Source organism: Ascaphus truei, chromosome 2, assembly GCF_040206685.1.
Source record: "Ascaphus truei isolate aAscTru1 chromosome 2, aAscTru1.hap1, whole genome shotgun sequence".
In the NCBI taxonomy this organism is placed as follows: domain Eukaryota; kingdom Metazoa; phylum Chordata; class Amphibia; order Anura; family Ascaphidae; genus Ascaphus; species Ascaphus truei.
In genome coordinates this window covers 315,775,181-315,792,680 of record NC_134484.1, presented here as the reverse complement: position 1 = coordinate 315,792,680, position 17,500 = coordinate 315,775,181, and the positions used below count along the sequence as shown (strand labels likewise).

The following is a 17,500-nucleotide window of genomic DNA, read 5'->3' as shown; positions in this document are numbered from 1 at the left end:
TAGGTGCAGGGGCCTGCTTCAAGAAAGCTTGCCCTGTCCGCTTCTCGTCCAGGATATCAGAGGGCTGATCACACAGCAGCCCCTCTGACATGTATCTCCAGCTGGTCACTGTCAAGATCCAAACTCCTTCACAGAATGTCTCTTTGATAGTTTCTCTGATCAGCAGTGTTTCTTAGGCCGCGCGTTTAGTGCCCGCGACGGGCGATGCGACGGGTGACGTCACCCGTCGCCGCTAGCGGAAGTTATATTTCGCTTTGCGGCGGCATCGCGGGCATACTGGCATTTGATTGGTTCAGGGGCGGTCACATGGGGTGACAGCCCTTGAAACATCAAATATTGGCAGCTACCAAAATTCGAGATGCGACGTCGCTCCGTCACATTGTCGCCTGACGCGCTTACTATTAGCGCACGCAGCGGCAATGCATTTGTTTTGGGGCGACGTCGCCCATCGCGGGCACTATACATGCAGCCTAATGTAGCCCTCTGTGGCTATCCTTTACATGGGACACATTTCAAGACTGCTATCTTAGAATGAGTACATACAGTCACATAATCCAATTTATGTTTTGCAGGGCTGACTTCCAAATCACATCACAGAACAATGTTGATTCACTAAACTGGGGGATTGCATTTGCAGGGAATAAAGTGCTTTGGCTTACAATAATTGTGCATTTTACATTCCCTGTTCTCCCCCAGATATTAAAGTACATTTGGCCGAAATAAGCCTTACATAGGTGGCCAAGTTGCATGGATTTAGGGGTAGCTAGCTTGGCTTCATTTCAGTTTTGTGATGCCAGCTACCCCTACTGTCACACCAACGTTTCGACTACTCTCTGGAGCTACTGATGCCTTTATATAGGAATTTATTTATTACCATTTTCCCAAGTCTACCTTCCAAATTGTAAGTTTCTGACATTGCAGCAAATTATAGCAAAAAATAAATGATGTATTTACACTTGTGTGAATTTTGAATTTGCCGTTCTACAGTTCTGCATAAAAATGCAAATACTTTAGGTCCCCAGAAATGACTAAGCAACTTCTTGGGTCAGACATAATTTCTTCAGTTAATGGCAACTTTACCTATGATTAGTAGTGCAATAATTCACCTCTGAGATGAGTACCCAAATGTAAAAATTATTTTGGCAACTAAGCCCTTAAAATAAATATAATGGCTAACCCCAAGTACGTTAGAAGCTTATTTTTGCAAACAATTAGAGTAGAAGTATCTGTCTAGGCAATGTGCTTCATAACTTGTTGGGTAGACTCTGTTGATCAACTCTAATGTGAATGTTTGGCTTGTTTATGCCACTGGATGCAGTGACTGATGGTTCACCTTCCTTTACAGGGCCTTTCAACAGCTCCAAGTTCACCTTCTGCGAATTCACGCCCCATTGCATTAGGTGCCTCATTGTCACTTAGTAACATATCCGGGATTGGCGATAAAAAGCGCATGGCCCCTCCCCCACCAGCTGCATCTTCTCAGCAGTTATATATTGAGAAGACCACAGAAAGGAAGACACCAGAACAGGTGAGATATTACTAAAAATACAACCCCAGACTCAATGTACGGGAAGCCATTATTGAATATGGTTAAATTACGTTGCTACGTCAATTCTGGGTCCTGGGTTGTTTCAGTGGTCTACCAGACCTAGTTGTCGAGGTCTTGGTTTACAATGTAATATTATATTGATGTAATGTTACCATGTGAACGATGTTGCAAGTCTTGGGAAAGATACAATGATATTCTTTACTTGACAATGGATTGAATTCCAGAACTTCGAGGTCTAGTTGCGTATGCGACTTAGGGGACTTAAGGGATGTAGCAATTTAGAGCTAGTCTCTCTTACAACGTTCCTGCTAAACTAAAAGAGGTCAATGCCATATGAGATATATGAAATTGAATATCTCCATAGTATACGAGGTAATGCACTATGCAATACTGTATTGGTTATCCTAAACCATGCTGAAATGGAAGACATAACATTGATTTATACTGATTTAACTTGTTTTGTGTCATGGAACAAAATATACAGTAATTTACCAGAAAAGGACCCAGCTATTTTTCTGTATAAAGAAAAAAGTATTTGTGATTTTTGCAGTTACCCCAGTCTTGTTAACCTGTCCATACTCATGTCCTATCTCAGCCCATTCTTATTATGAAAGCAACACTTTGCTTTATATACTGTACTGTGCAGTAAATGATGGGAAAAAAGTGAAGAAAGTACACCGCGCAGTGTAAATATATATAAAATCCGTGCATGTGTATGATACTGTGATAAAATTTTAAATCTATAATGCCAATAACAATGAAATGGCTTATAAATCTGTGTATAAGTAATATTAGTGTGTATTAAATCACAAATGTGAAAATAGAACAACCAAGTAAATAATAAACCTGTGTTGGTCTGATTGAGACACTGATGCTGCTTGTATAGATTGGCTCAGAAAACTAAAACACTAGCAAACAGAAAAAAGAGAAAAAACAGCGCACAGTCTCATAGTGTAGTATGTTTAAAGTTATATTGATTGCATTCAGCAGGTAAGTAACGCACGTACATCAAAGTAGTTATATATGAGCAACACATGTTAGGGACATGTTTCCACACACTGCAATTTCTCACTGGTCATCTGGTGGTACATCTACTGGCAGCTGGAACGTCCAGAGGTATCCAGTTCTTTAAGGAAAAGACATCAGCTTCTAGGGGTCAAATCCGAATCCAGTTCTGTCTGGCTCCTCGCCCCGGACGATCACTCAGTGACTCTTCTCAGTGACTGTATGCCAGAGAGACGCCGACTGCACGAGATGGAACTCCGTTGGTGAATGCTGATGACGTCAGTGGACCTGCGTCAGCGACGGGGATAGATTCAGCATACAATGCTGTAGCGCAGCGATTGATAAAGTCCCGAAAACGTATGTGGAACATATATTTAAGATTGCAGAGAATAGTCTCAAATCCAGGATTTGAGACTATTCTCTGCAATCTTAAATATATGTTCCACATATGATTTCTGGATCTAGAGTGACCTGCTTTTCAAGTCAATTCAGGTTTCTGTTATGATTGTATTTTTGCTTTTTGGAGGGGGGATAGCTGTTTTAACCTTTTAACATTCCTGATAGCTCACCCCCCCTCCGCCCATTCACAGCTTCATTGGATCTACCACTAGAAATCGAGCATTAAGTGCATGACGTAACCTGGTGCATCAAATTTGCAGCAAAAGAGTTAACTAGCGTTGATGGATTTTTTTTCATTGTTACTGATTGTATTATCATTCAAAGCAAGTGCTCCTGAGGTTCCAACATTTCCAAGCTATTACTTGACCATAGGCACTAGTTTTGAACTGCTGGGTTGCTTCTAAAATTAAAAAAAAGAAGCAAACATCTGTTGCTTATATACCAACCCAACCTGCAGCAAAATGAGACAAGCAGTTGGATCCACGGTCCATTGGGATATGTTATAACAAAAAATGAAAGAAAGTAGTGTAAAAATATACAATATGTATTGAATGACAGCAGTATTACTTGGAATTTTTATATATATATATATATATATATTGTGACAGAAACCAGGGGATGGTAATAAATTCCGTATATAGGGCTCCCAGGATACTAGACAGTTTCTATCCTGTTTGGCCTGGGAGTGCAGCCTTATAATACATACACTCCATCCCACAGTTTGGCAAGCGCTGGAACTGAGGGATGAGAGATCCAGACCAGAGTTTGTCTGCTGCCTGATTTCTGTCACCTGTCATGCTAATTAGGAATCAGGTATGAAAGACTGATTTCCTGTTTGCTCTGGTCTCCCCACAAGAGCCAGGAGGCTGGAAGGCTGCTGAACTACAGAGGGGAGAAGCCTCTTCCCCAAACAGGTTCAATCTTTCTGTTCATTTGTGTAAGACTGCAAAAGTACCGTGTTTTGATGTTGGAAGTGGAAAAGCCACTTCCAACCCTGAGTCAGGGATATCTAAGTTAAGTTATCGCTCAGGTGAGCAGCTTTTGTTTTGATCCGTTTTCTGTTGTATGCACTGTGGCAGTCTCAGTGCCTGGGACTGAATAAACCAGGCATAGCCTGTTTAAAGGAACAGTACGTGACGCCTCATCATTTAACCTACCCTAAAAGACCGTGTTCTAAACAGTCCCGGACAAACGACGGAGCCCCGGAGTAAGCCGTTTGTCACATATGGTGGAGAATGCGGGCAGAGCACTAGGGGGTCTGCGGGTTGAAGAACTTTGAAAAAAAAAAAAAAAAAAAGTTTTTTCATCCTCTGCAAAGAAGATGGAAGACGTGGTGGGTGCGCTGGTACGCAATGTTGCTGCCCAGAAAGACGTGAATGAAACCCAGCAACAGCTGTTAATAGCCCAGCAAGAAACTAATGCAAACCAGCAGCAGACGAATGCAGCCCAGCAACAGCTGCTAATAGCCCAGCAAGAGATTAATGCCAACCAGCAACAGGCGAATGCCAACCAGCAACAGGCGAATGCAAACCAGCAACAGACGAATGAAGCCCTGCAAAACGCGAATGCAAACCAGCAAGAGACAAACCGCTTGCTGAGAGAGGAGCAACAGCGGTTCGCTCAGGGCTTACAGCAGGAACTCGAGATCCTGAGGGGGACTATCAGTAACCTTCCACTGGCAGCGGCAGCCCCAGTTCCGAAAATGACCAGGGCAAGCCACTACCTTCAGAAGATGGGACCCTCGGATGATGTGGAAGCCTATCTTCTCACGTTTGAACGCACGGCACAGAGAGAGGGATGGCCAGAAGCTGAGTGGGCTGGTCTAATCGCACCCTTCCTAAGCGGCGAACCCCAGAAGGCTTACTTTGATCTAGAGCCAGCCGAAGCTAACGTCTATGCAAAATTGAAGTTCGAGATCCTCGCCCGCCTCGGCGTAACCACGGCTGTTCGCGCCCAAAGGTTTCACGCATGGTCCTTCACGATGGATAAAGCCACCCGAAGCCAGATGTATGACCTCATCCACCTCGCCCGGAAGTGGCTACAACCCGAGATCAACTCAGCCAGCCACATCGTGGAACGGTTGGTCATGGACCAGTTCTTGAGGAAACTTCCCTCTGCCTTACGCCGTTGGGTCAGTCGGAGTGACCCCCACAATGCGGATGAGCTTGTGGCCCTCGTAGAAAGGTACAATGCAGCAGAAGAGCACCCGCAACCCACAGTCGTGGAGCAACCCCACTACCCGAGGTTCCAGGACTCTTCCAGAGACGGTAAAAGGGTACCGGGGTTAAGGGGCGCTGAAGAGCGGCGACCACCTTCACGCAGCACCAGCAACAGTGGTTCGCACACTAAGGGCAATAGCCAACATGGGGAGCTGGGAAAAGGCTCTAAGTGGGACACAGACTATGTACCTAAATGTGTAAATTGTCATGAGAGGGGCCACACAGCAAAAATCTGCCCACTAAATGATGAGCCCATGCAATGCAACAGCGTGGAACCTTATTCGCTGTTGTCCCAATGTATGGGCCCTAGCCCAGAGGACCCCTTGAATAACCATCTGTGGGCATTTGTAAAGGTTAATGGTAAGAGGGTTCGGGCACTTCTTGACTCTGGGAGCATGGTCACACTAGTGTCCGAATACCTCTTGCCCATTAAGAAGAAACAGGGAAACAGTTCACAAAGAGTGGCAATTTGTTGTATACATGGGGATAATCATGAATATTCCACTGTTGATGTTTTTTTTGAAACAGAGTTTGGTTCTTTAGATTTCAAGGTGGGTATTGTACCCAAACTGGCACATGATGTGTTAATAGGGACTGACTTTCCCCATTTTCTAAAAATGTGGTCCCCCGCTCAGAATAGCGCCCAGAGTTCAATAGCGGACCATAACGAAGTATTAGAAGAAACAAATCCTTTCCCTTTTTCAGAAATGGAGGTTGACGAGGGCCCAAATAAGAAGGGGGAAAAGGAGGAGTGCTGTAAAATTCCCTTCCCCATCACTACTTTGGTAGGGAATACCCCAAATCAAGATGTTGAGCAGACACTTACCACCCCAGAACCGGATAAGACCCTCGCTGACCTAGAGGTCAGTCCTGGGAGTTTTAAGAAGGCCCAGTGGGAGGACCCCACATTAGCGGTAGCAAGGGGAAATATACGGGACCAGAATAGTACTCCTGGCCAACCAGATAGGTCACTTGCTTACCCCTACTTCGAGGTAGAGAACGACCTAGTATATCGGGTTGATAAAAGGAAATCAGTTACAACTAAACAATTGTTGGTACCACGGACATTCCGTAACGTAGTATTACACCTCGCACATAGTCATCCATTGGGGGGACACCTAGGGGTGGAAAAGACAAAAGAAAAGGTTCTCCGAAGCTTCTATTGGCCTGGGGTTCTGGCAGAAATTACGAATTATTGTTCCTCATGCCCAGAATGTCAGATCACCGCCCCGTTCAAGGCGTACCGCAGCCCATTGGTACCCCTTCCCATAATAGAGGTACCATTTGACCGGATTGCTATGGATCTAGTAGGACCCCTAATAAAGTCTGCTAGGGGACATCAGCATATATTGGTAATATTAGATTATGCCACCCGATATCCGGAGGCAGTTCCCCTACGTAGCACCTCAGCTAAAAACATAGCAAAAGAGTTAGTAGTTCTGTTTTCCCGGGTCGGGATTCCTAAAGAGATTCTATCTGACCAGGGAACACCATTTATGTCCCAAGTAACGAAAGAGCTATGTAAACTCCTAAAAATCAAGCATCTCAGAACCTCAGTCTATCATCCACAAACAGATGGTTTAGTGGAAAGGTTCAATAAAACCTTAAAGAGCATGTTACGGCGGGCGGTTGATAAAGATGGGAAAAACTGGGATTGTTTGTTACCGTACCTGTTATTTGCCATTAGGGAAGTTCCCCAATCATCCACAGGCTTCTCCCCGTTTGAACTATTGTATGGCCGACACCCAAGGGGCTTACTGGATATAGCCAAAGAGACTTGGGAACACGAGGTTACCCCTTACAGAAGTGTAATAGAGCATGTTGCCCAGATGCAGGACCGCATTGCTGCAGTCCTACCCATAGTGAGGGAACACATGGAGAAAGCTCAAGAAGCACAGAGGAATACATATAATAAAGGTGCTAGGGTCAGAATTTTTTCTCCAGGTGATAGGGTACTAGTTCTGGTTCCCACCGTGGAGAGTAAATTCCTTGCTAAATGGCATGGGCCATATGAGGTCTTGGAAAGAGTGGGAGAAGTAAATTATAAGGTAAGACAGCCAGGTAGGAGGAAACCTGAGCAAATTTACCATATAAACCTACTCAAGCCCTGGAAAGATAGAGAAGTCTTGTTAACCCTAGTACCCCCAGGTCCGTCAGAGAATCAAGAAACTGACCCAGAGGTTAGCATAGCTGAAACCCTGTCTGTTCATCAGAAACGAGAGGTTCAGAATTTAGTGAAAAGAAACAAAGAAATCTTCTCTATACGGCCAGGTAGAACTAGTGTAATTGAAAATGACCTAGTCTCTGAACCGGGGGTCCGAGTTAACCTTAAACCGTACCGAATCCCAGAGGCCAAAAGAAAGGCTATAAGTTTAGAGGTTAAAAAAATGCTAAAACTAGGTGTAATTGAGGAATCCCAAAGTGGGTGGAACAGCCCTATAGTCTTAGTCCCAAAGCCAGATGGTACAACAAGGTTTTGTAATGACTACCGGAAACTAAACGCGGTGTCAAAATTTGATACTTATCCTATGCCCAGGGTAGATGAACTTGTAGAGAGACTGGGCAAAGCCCGATATCTCACAACCCTAGACCTAACAAAAGGGTACTGGCAGGTTCCCCTCACAGAAAGGGCAAAAGAAAAGACAGCCTTCTCAACCCCAGACGGCCTCTTTCAGTATAAGGTGTTGCCTTTTGGCTTACATGGAGCTCCCGCCACATTCCAAAGAATGATGGATAAAATTTTAAAACCACATGCTCGGTATGCTGCCGCCTACCTGGATGATGTGGTAATCCATAGTGAAGATTGGCAATCCCACCTTCCAAAGGTCCAAGCTGTGCTTGACGCAGTCCGGTCTGCTGGACTAACTGCTAACCCCGCTAAATGCACTATTGGTCTGGAGGAGGCCAAGTATCTGGGATATTCTATTGGCAGAGGTTTACTCAAACCCCAAACACTCAAAGTGGAGGCGATACAAAATTGGCCAAGGCCAGTTACAAAAAAACAAGTAAGGACCTTTTTGGGGTTAATTGGGTACTATAGAAGGTTTATTCCCAATTTTGCAACTAAGGCAACCCCACTAACTGACCTCACAAAAGCAAGAGGACCGCTAATGGTAAAGTGGTCCCCCGAAACCGAACAGGCCTTTAGAAGCCTGAAAGAAGCTCTCTGTGCCCAACCAGTGTTGGTCACACCTGACTTCTCCAAAGAGTTCATAGTCCAAACCGACGCATCTGAGGTAGGGCTCGGGGCGGTACTCTCCCAGGAGTCTCAAGGTGAGGAGCACCCCATCCTTTATTTAAGTAGGAAACTAAATCCCCAGGAGAAAAATTACTCCATAGTAGAGAAAGAGTGTCTCGCAATAAAGTGGGCTGTAGAGACGCTCAAATACTACCTGTTGGGGAGAAAATTCCGGTTGGTCACAGATCATGCACCCCTTACCTGGATGTGTCAAAACAGGGAAAAGAATGCTAGAGTGACCAGGTGGTTCCTAAGCCTACAACCCTTTAAATTTTCTGTGGAACACAGGTCAGGGCACAAACATGGCAATGCTGACGGGTTGTCAAGGATGCACTCCCTAATATCCATGGTCGCTCATCCCTCGAGGTCTGAGCTGGGGGGGAGGATATGTGACAGAAACCAGGGGATGGTAATAAATTCCGTATATAGGGCTCCCAGGATACTAGACAGTTTCTATCCTGTTTGGCCTGGGAGTGCAGCCTTATAATACATACACTCCATCCCACAGTTTGGCAAGCGCTGGAACTGAGGGATGAGAGATCCAGACCAGAGTTTGTCTGCTGCCTGATTTCTGTCACCTGTCATGCTAATTAGGAATCAGGTATGAAAGACTGATTTCCTGTTTGCTCTGGTCTCCCCACAAGAGCCAGGAGGCTGGAAGGCTGCTGAACTACAGAGGGGAGAAGCCTCTTCCCCAAACAGGTTCAATCTTTCTGTTTATTTGTGTAAGACTGCAAAAGTACCGTGTTTTGATGTTGGAAGTGGAAAAGCCACTTCCAACCCTGAGTCAGGGATATCTAAGTTAAGTTATCGCTCAGGTGAGCAGCTTTTGTTTTGATCCGTTTTCTGTTGTATGCACTGTGGCAGTCTCAGTGCCTGGGACTGAATAAACCAGGCATAGCCTGTTTAAAGGAACAGTACATGACGCCTCATCATTTAACCTACCCTAAAAGACCGTGTTCTAAACAGTCCCGGACAAACGACGGAGCCCCGGAGTAAGCCGTTTGTCACAATATATATATATATATATATATATATATATATATATATATATTAAAACACAAAATAGGTGCCGCAGTCAAATCACCCCTAAATGGTCGAATTAATGGGATAACCAGTGGTCAAGGTAATAAAATAACCCTCTGGTGGTGCTACCGACCCACAAAATGTATGAAACATGAAAAGAAAAAAGAAGGGTCAAAAAGGTGCACTCAGACTGAGTGCACCTTTTTGACCCTTCTTTTTTCTTTTCATGTTTTATATATATATATATATATATATATATATATATATACATATATATATATATATATATATATATATATAAACAGTACCGCCAAGAGAAAAGCAGACAATAGTAAATAATGATAATATATATCAATCTTAATACAGTAAAAAGAGAAAATAACAGCTAATATATGTCAAAGAAACAGATACTAATCCACTCCTTTGGAAAATAGATCCAGTCCAATAGTTGCGCTTGAAATGGGTGTATGGCAGCTTTCATATGGGAGAACCACATCCAAGAAATCTACAAAACAAAAAGAGAAAGCATGCAGCCCATAGCGTAAAAAGCGTAACATTTAATAAAAATATAATGGAGGAGGGAAACAAGCTCACTCACAAACGACAAAATATAAAAGGCATTTGAAAAGTATCTCCACCACGGGAACAGCAAGTTGAAGCCTCCACAGCAAGATGAAATGAGCGCTGTCAGCTGTTTGTCCAAAAGTTCAGACCTCGTGGATAGGTGATAACAATCAGTATGGAAGTCCTGAGTAGTCAAGTTCTTCCTACCAGTGGGTTCTCATCCGAACCGGCACTGGAGCTCCGTGCAGCAGGGGAAGACGCTCGTCAGAAACTGGCCGCCCCACTGGCATCTTGTGGATTTTATATACGGTACTGATACCTCTACATGTATATATATATATATATATACCAGCAACACAGCTTACCGGAACATGCAGCAAACCCTTTCACTGGGTGCCTGCACTAAGGTGCTTTAACGTCATTAGTACGTGGCATATCACACAGTAATACTCAAGGCCAGCTGAGTGTTAGCTGTTTGCTGAGACCAATTGTGGGGTGCCCCTAACTGATAATGTGGGGGTACCTCACTTTGACTTTTGTGAGCCTCCGCCTGGGTATTCTCCATTACCGACACTGGAGTCTCCGTAGACTCTTTGAGATTATGGTCATGTGTAACAGTCACTTGGTCCAAGCTACTTCCTCCCCCTGGTGGAAGGAATAGCACAGTGTCTCTTGGCCAGACCTTTACCAGGCCATACGCAGCATGGATGCGGTAGGCGAAGAGGTCTTGACCTTTTCAGCGGTCCACCACATGGCGAATTAAACGCTCCATGTCGCGCTTGGAGGAGGCAAATTTCACTGGATCACTCACAACACAGTCCTTGTCCCTAAGCTCTTGGGAGGCTTCCACTGGGAAGCGAGCGATTAGCAAAGTCTCTGTACTCAATGTCTTTACCACATCCTGCAGGGGGTAAAGGGTTGATACCTTTCCACTGTGGTGATTCACGGTGGCCAGCACGTCATCAGGAACGCTGACTTTTACCACCTCGGCTGTCTTGGGACCTGCCCCCGGCACTTCTGGGGCAGTCCACTCACTTTCTGGAAACTCGGGAGCGTTGGATCCCAGTCCTGGGACCATTTGGGATGGAGTGCACTGGCTCACACTCAGTTCAGTTATGGTAGCGGTTATGGTGTCACACGGGCCCACCATCAGGTCATGAGCAATCTCACCTCAGGCACACGGATGTCCAGCAACGTTCTGCTGCTCAGCATGAGCCTTAGTTGGGGCCTTTTCCACGGCCGCCTCCATCGGAGCCTGTGGGGAGTAAGGAGGTTCCTCACCACTACGCTGGCTTGCGATGGGTTCCTCTTCCTCCGGTCCCTTCTCCGGATGTCCCTCTGACACACTGGGAGTCGCCACGGCCATGGGACTCTTCCGCGGCTCCGGCCGCACCAGCGCTTGCTGCCGAGGGATGTCGATGTGCAGCGGGCCCAAGTCACAGGTAAGCCGCTCTGCCTCTGCCGCACCGCTGTAGTGGCCCGCCGGTAGGCGCATCACCACTGATGGTTGGCTGCTGTCATCAGTAGACAAAGATGGGGGTAGGGACAACTCCGCAGGGGAACAGCGTCGGGGCTCCTCACATTCACTGGCGGCAATCGACATAAAGCGGTCCTGCTCCGGCGGTACCAGTGGTAGCGATCCCCATTCTCCCTGTGCAGTTACTTTAACCTTCGTTGATTCCGTCATCTGGGGTTCCGTCATCTGTGGTTCCATCATCTGTGTTTCCATCATCTGGGGTTCTGGTTTTGGAACCGAGTCTGGAACCGGATCTGGAGCCGTCTCTGTCATCGGGGCTTTGTACTCCTCAAGCGTAGGCAGAAAAGGGCTAGACACAAGATGGTTTGCTCCATTCACAAAGAAAATAGCTCCCCAAACAAGTTCTTCTAACATAGAAACCCCATACAGCAGGGTTATGGCTAAAAGGTTTACTGGACAAGCAACATAACACAATAGTATCATATATAACAGTGCAACATCATCAGCATACACAACAATATATTCCACCCCCTGCCACTTGCTGGCAGCTATAACCTTGCCTCTTAACTGGGCTGTAACCTTCTTAGCCCCTAACTGGGCTATACCCTTACACCCCCTTCCCAACCCTGTGTCCAAAGAGTCCAAGCCCACGCAAGTGTGTGAACAGGCCTGTCACATGTGAAGAGCAAGTTAAAGTTGGTACACGTGTGGAAGGTTGTAAATAGCTGCCCAGGTGCTCCGGCACCTGGGTGTCTTCGCAAAGGGTCTACCAGCACCGCTTGGTCCAGAGCTGATCTGTACCTCCGCGTGGGATGGGGTCCCGCTGGACGTCCCACCGTAAGGACAGTCTCTGGATCAGCAACACAGCTTACCAAAACATGCAGCAAACCCTTTCACTGGGTCCCTGCACTAAGGAACTACACAGGGTCTCTCCCTGCTCTAAGGAACTACACAGCTGAAGGGGCACAGGGTCCTCACCTAAGGGCCTGTCCCTATGAACACCCACCCTACCTAGTGGGGAGTCAGGGCCTCAGCTCTAGCCTAGGGATTTCTGGCCTAGGGCAGAAGCTCGCAGCTCTCTGTCTCTGCTCTGCAGAGAATGATTCCTTTTACACTGACCCTTCTTGTCAGAGCACACAGCACTGCAGCTGTGTCACTGACTAAACTGACTGCTAACAGGGCAAAGTCCCTACCTAAGGGGCCTTCCCTAAAGCAGTCACAAGCTGCAGGGGAGTGGGGGCTAACTGGGGCCTAAGGGGAGACTTCTGGCCTAGTGCAGGAGGCTACTTTCCTCCCTACACACACACACACCCCTCTCTGTGTCCCAGCTAACAACCCCTGTTTGCACACAACATTGTATCTTCTTTGCAGCATGAGAATCTGTCAGCCTTAGTGGCTGTCTGACTGCATGTGACAGGGATCATAGGGCAGTCCCCAGAGGCTGCTGGGAATCGTAGTCCACTCAGGACCTCTTCTCTATTAGTGCGCGATCTCTACTGCGCATGTCTGAAGCTGTAATGGCCGCCGCTACTCTTAACTGAGCATGCACAACTTCCAAAAGCTCCTGCACACATGTAATGGCCACCTCTATGCTTGTCAACCTCTGCACCGGCGCGAACTCCCGCACCAACCTCAACATGGCCGCCGCGACTGCTCTGCTTACGCGCAAGCCTCCGCACATGCGCGAACACATTAAACATGGCGGCGTCCACCGGGAGCCTCCGGGAACACGCTCGCCCCCGCAGCAGCACACACGCAAGGGGGAAAGAAACCGGCCGACAGGGGGACCTGAGGGACCCTGGCTTATATATATATATATATATATATATATATATATATATATATATATATATGAACAGCCGGCACTCCAATGAAGCACAATAGGGTAGGTGCATGTCCCATAATAAGTAGATATACATACAATACCGTTCACACGGGCATCAGCAGATAGCACTCAGGTTAAGATTTGTAGAATATATATTCTACAAATCTTAACCTGAGTGCTGTCTGCTGATTCCTGTGTGAACGGTATCGTGTATGTATATATATATATATATATATATATATATATATATATATATATATATATATAAAATTAGAAAATGTAAATTATGTCAGCACAGCATTATTATACTGTATATTTTGGTAAACGGCACTGCTGCTTAATCAGCAAATGCACCATTGCTCTATTTGATATGTGATCAGTGTAAATACTACTCAATACAACCCTTTTGCCATATGGCATGTTCACATAGAATTCTCAGTCTGCTGGTTATGAGTTATAGGAAATAAAAGGAAATGTTATTTTTTTTCCTTTAGGGAACAACGTCAGTTCCCTATTAGTGGGCTTCTGTGAAAAGATAACATGTTTGTTTGGGACATATTATTTATGTACTACTGTTGCCAACAGGAAAATCTTGAATGGGAAAGACAAGTTTATATTTTTAGTGACGCACGGGAAAGCTAGGGTTTTTTTTTTTTTTTAGTTTTTTTAGGGTCAGGAGATTCTTAATCATTTTTTACTCTTCTAATGTATTTCCTTTTAACAAAGAAAGCAAACAAATTGCAGGAAACCGTTTCAGAATTTGCACATTTATTTTCGACTTCCTGAATATGTAAACGTTTGAATCTAATTTCACACTTGCATAAGGTTAATTTTGTTTATGAAACTGCATTTAGGAGTGGACAATTCTAAAAAGCAGTCAACCAAAGACTAATTTCAAGTGCATTCATTTTCAAATGCCTGTATATGAAGTAGGAGAAATGATCATATTTTATATCCCAGTCACCTTAAATTCATGTCCCATTTTGTTCTTCAAGCTTTCTCTTATTCCCACCTGTAAGCTCTTAGGGGGAGATTCACTCGGTGTCGGTGATTGTCATCGTACCCAGATTCAGTGTTAACCGGCATTTAAGTTAATGGCAATAAACGCCGGATTGTGGGGGCAATACCACACATCGGCACTTAGCCTCTGTCACACAATTCTCTGGGTAAGTCCAGTACTCATTCCTCACCATTTGATCCAAAGCCTGTCAGGCTTCCAGAAGTTGCTCTCACATCCTTGCCAACAGCATAGCTCATTCCAAGCAAAATCATTAAAACTCAGTTACGTGATCAGTGTTATAACCTACAATGATGTAACATCTTTTTATATCTTCTGATGTAATCGGATGGCATTACTATAAGGTTGGCCAAAGCCAGAGTAAAGTACACCTTCTATTGCCTTGGGAAAATCTGCAAGAATTAAATAATTGCATTCATCATATTCTTGACATTTGTTATCCATTCGGATAAAAGTATAAGACTGCAGGGCTCGTTCAGAAAACTCTTAAAACGCTGAATTCATTCAGTCACTCCAAACTAAAGTATGTTGAATATGCCCCATAAGCTCGAAAGACAGTCCGTTATTTTTACTCTTGTGTGGCCTCTTGGCTGAAATCTCAGTTAGCAACAGACCAGTGGTTTTCAACATGTTTTTGGTTGGGGAACCCGAGAATTCGATTTTGAAATTCTGGGGAACCCCAGCCCTCGCCCCCTTTCTCCCCGCCCCCTCCGTCCCCCTCCAATCGCCCCGTCTCTCTCCCCCTTGTGTGACACACAATCACTTACACACACACACATTACCACACACTCTCTGAACTCCTGTCAGAGCCGTTCAGCAGTGAAGCACTTGGAATGTCACCCCCCAAACTCCCACCCACTCCCCCCCCCCCTATCCCGTGAGAGCACGCGCTGACCGGAGCAGGCAGAGAGAAGTATAGTGGTCAAGATAGAAGGGGAGCACAGGTATATGTGAAAACAAACATACAAACAATAGGGAAATATGCATGGTGATTTAAGGAAAATAGCCTTGTTCTCCAATTGCAATGAAATTTGTACTCACAAATTCCACTCTTTCATAGTTCGTATAAAGGTATTTTTATGCTGTATAAAAGCCACGTGTACTCCACAGGTTAGAAGTGAGCAGGTAACATAATCCACTGGATATAACCTTGGTGTGGTAATATAAAAGAGCCAGCGATAGTGCAGACATCATATACCTGCGCTCCCCTTCCACCTGGACCACTGAGAAAAACGTAAGGATTGAGGAAGCAATCTACTGTGGGGTTGAAGCAGCAATTCTATTTGTTTGTATTTTTATTATTATATATTCTGCACTTTTCACTTGCACCGTTATCATATCCACAAATATTATATATAGCTGTATCGATTTAAGCACTTATGTTTATTTGCGTTAGCATTCAATATGTTTATCTTATTTTAAGGTAACACCTAATTAATTATATCTAAGCGCCAGTCACAGATAATCAATTTTCTTGCAGAGAGAAGTATAGCAGTGAGCTGCCGGCTGCTGCTGCTTAGCTCAGGAGCCGGCACCGAGTCACTGCTATGCGGCGGGGCCACCACGCCACCGGTCTGGAACAGCTGGGAGAGTTGTCCCGGCTCTCCCCCCCTGGCGCCCACGGAACCCCTGAGGGGTGCTCGCGGAACTCCGGTTGAAAATCACTGCAACAGACAGTTCAATGCATTTGGAAGGAAAACATGTGTTTACTTCTACAACAATATGATGTTCAAAGGCATTTAAAAAAAAAATGGTCTCTCCTTTAAAATGAAGGAATCCATGTTGGGGAAATATACCGACACTTCACTGTACTTGTGGTAAATTCAGGACAGGAATTTCCAATTCTCTTGGACTTAAACATGTTCTAAAAAGTTTAGAACATCTTCCTACAATAATGATACCAGTGATTCTCAACCTTTTTGAGCATGAGCACCCTTGAAGGGTTTTTCACATCTTGGAGCACCGCTGCTCTTCAGACCTTACTCACCTCCCTTCTTGCTTAGAAGCTTAAACTCATATACACGCACCCTCTTTTTCATAAGCACACCCCCCACACTCACCCATCCTCTTCTGACACACGCCATATTCAACCTCATGATTGTCACCAATTACTCAATACATACTCCACATTTACCCCCCCCCCCCCCTTCTCACACAGCACACTCGCCCTCTTTCTTAATCATAAACACTTTTTCAAAATCCAGCGTTTCTCCAGGACACCCAGAAAGGAAGAAGAAATATATAGTGTACAACTGGATAGGATTACTGCAACAGGGAATATGTTAAAGGGAATTTGAAGAAAATTCACACCAGAGGTCCTGAGATTTCTGCAACCACAAAGACAATACCTGGAAACATTTGTATTACTTTACCTTTGTTTTCACATCACTGTTTGTCACACTAATACGTTTATTATAACCCTTGTTACACTCCTTTGCGTCACATGCACTACTTCACTTTGTATTGTATGGTTAAGGTTTATTTTCACTTTAAATCACTATTTATTATGTGTGTGTTTAAGCGCCATTACCAATCACCTTTGGATATTTTAATCATAAACACCACATGATTCCCTGTCATGTAATAAGACCTATTGACAGAGCTGGAGACAGCACAGATCAGGTTGAATCCAGTGGCCTGCCTTAATTGCCCGCTCACCTGCTTCATTCAAGGCCTTTACAAAACTTGCAGCATTCACTGCAGAGGGATAGCTAGTGCAAGGAAATACTCTAAACTGCTGAAGATATCACACAGGGAGTACTGACTCATGAATAAACTGGACAGACTGTAGGAAGCTAGGCCTGAAGGTAACTGGCCTCCACCTGTGAACTGTTTATCTGTTGTTGTTAGTGAGGGGCCTAGCCCCCCAACCCATAGATATGGCCTGGTCTAGTCAGTGCTCCCTATGGGAGTTAGCCCTGTTTTGTTTGTTTTCCTTTATCCCCGTTTTGCTGAATCATAAACTGTGTTTTTGTTGTTAATGTAATGAAAGCCTATTTTCTCTTTAAAAAATCTCCTATTCTAAAAACCTCCTGCACATATCTCCTACCCCACCCCACAAAAAGCACTAGCCTCCCAACACAAAACCATCACACACATACACACAGCCCTCATTCCTTCCTTTCCTAAGGACCTCAAGCAGGCCAGCTGCTTAGCGGGAGCGCCCTGCACTGTCTGGAG

The 17,500-nt window shown here is 45.0% G+C and overlaps 1 protein-coding gene across 7 annotated transcripts in view; it reads left to right on the top strand.

Annotated features, from left to right (window-relative positions):
- Positions 1 to 17,500, top strand: part of COBL (cordon-bleu WH2 repeat protein) — a 431,588-nt gene that overhangs the window by 226,214 nt on the left and 187,874 nt on the right. For 6 of the 7 annotated variants that reach the window (XM_075586506.1, XM_075586504.1, XM_075586501.1 and 3 more), the window contains one exon: positions 1,346 to 1,528. The exons of the other annotated variant lie outside the window; for it this stretch is intronic. In XM_075586506.1, the coding sequence (XP_075442621.1) occupies positions 1,346 to 1,528 (183 nt within the window). The remainder of the gene's footprint in view (positions 1 to 1,345; positions 1,529 to 17,500) is intronic. 7 annotated transcript variants of the gene reach the window in all.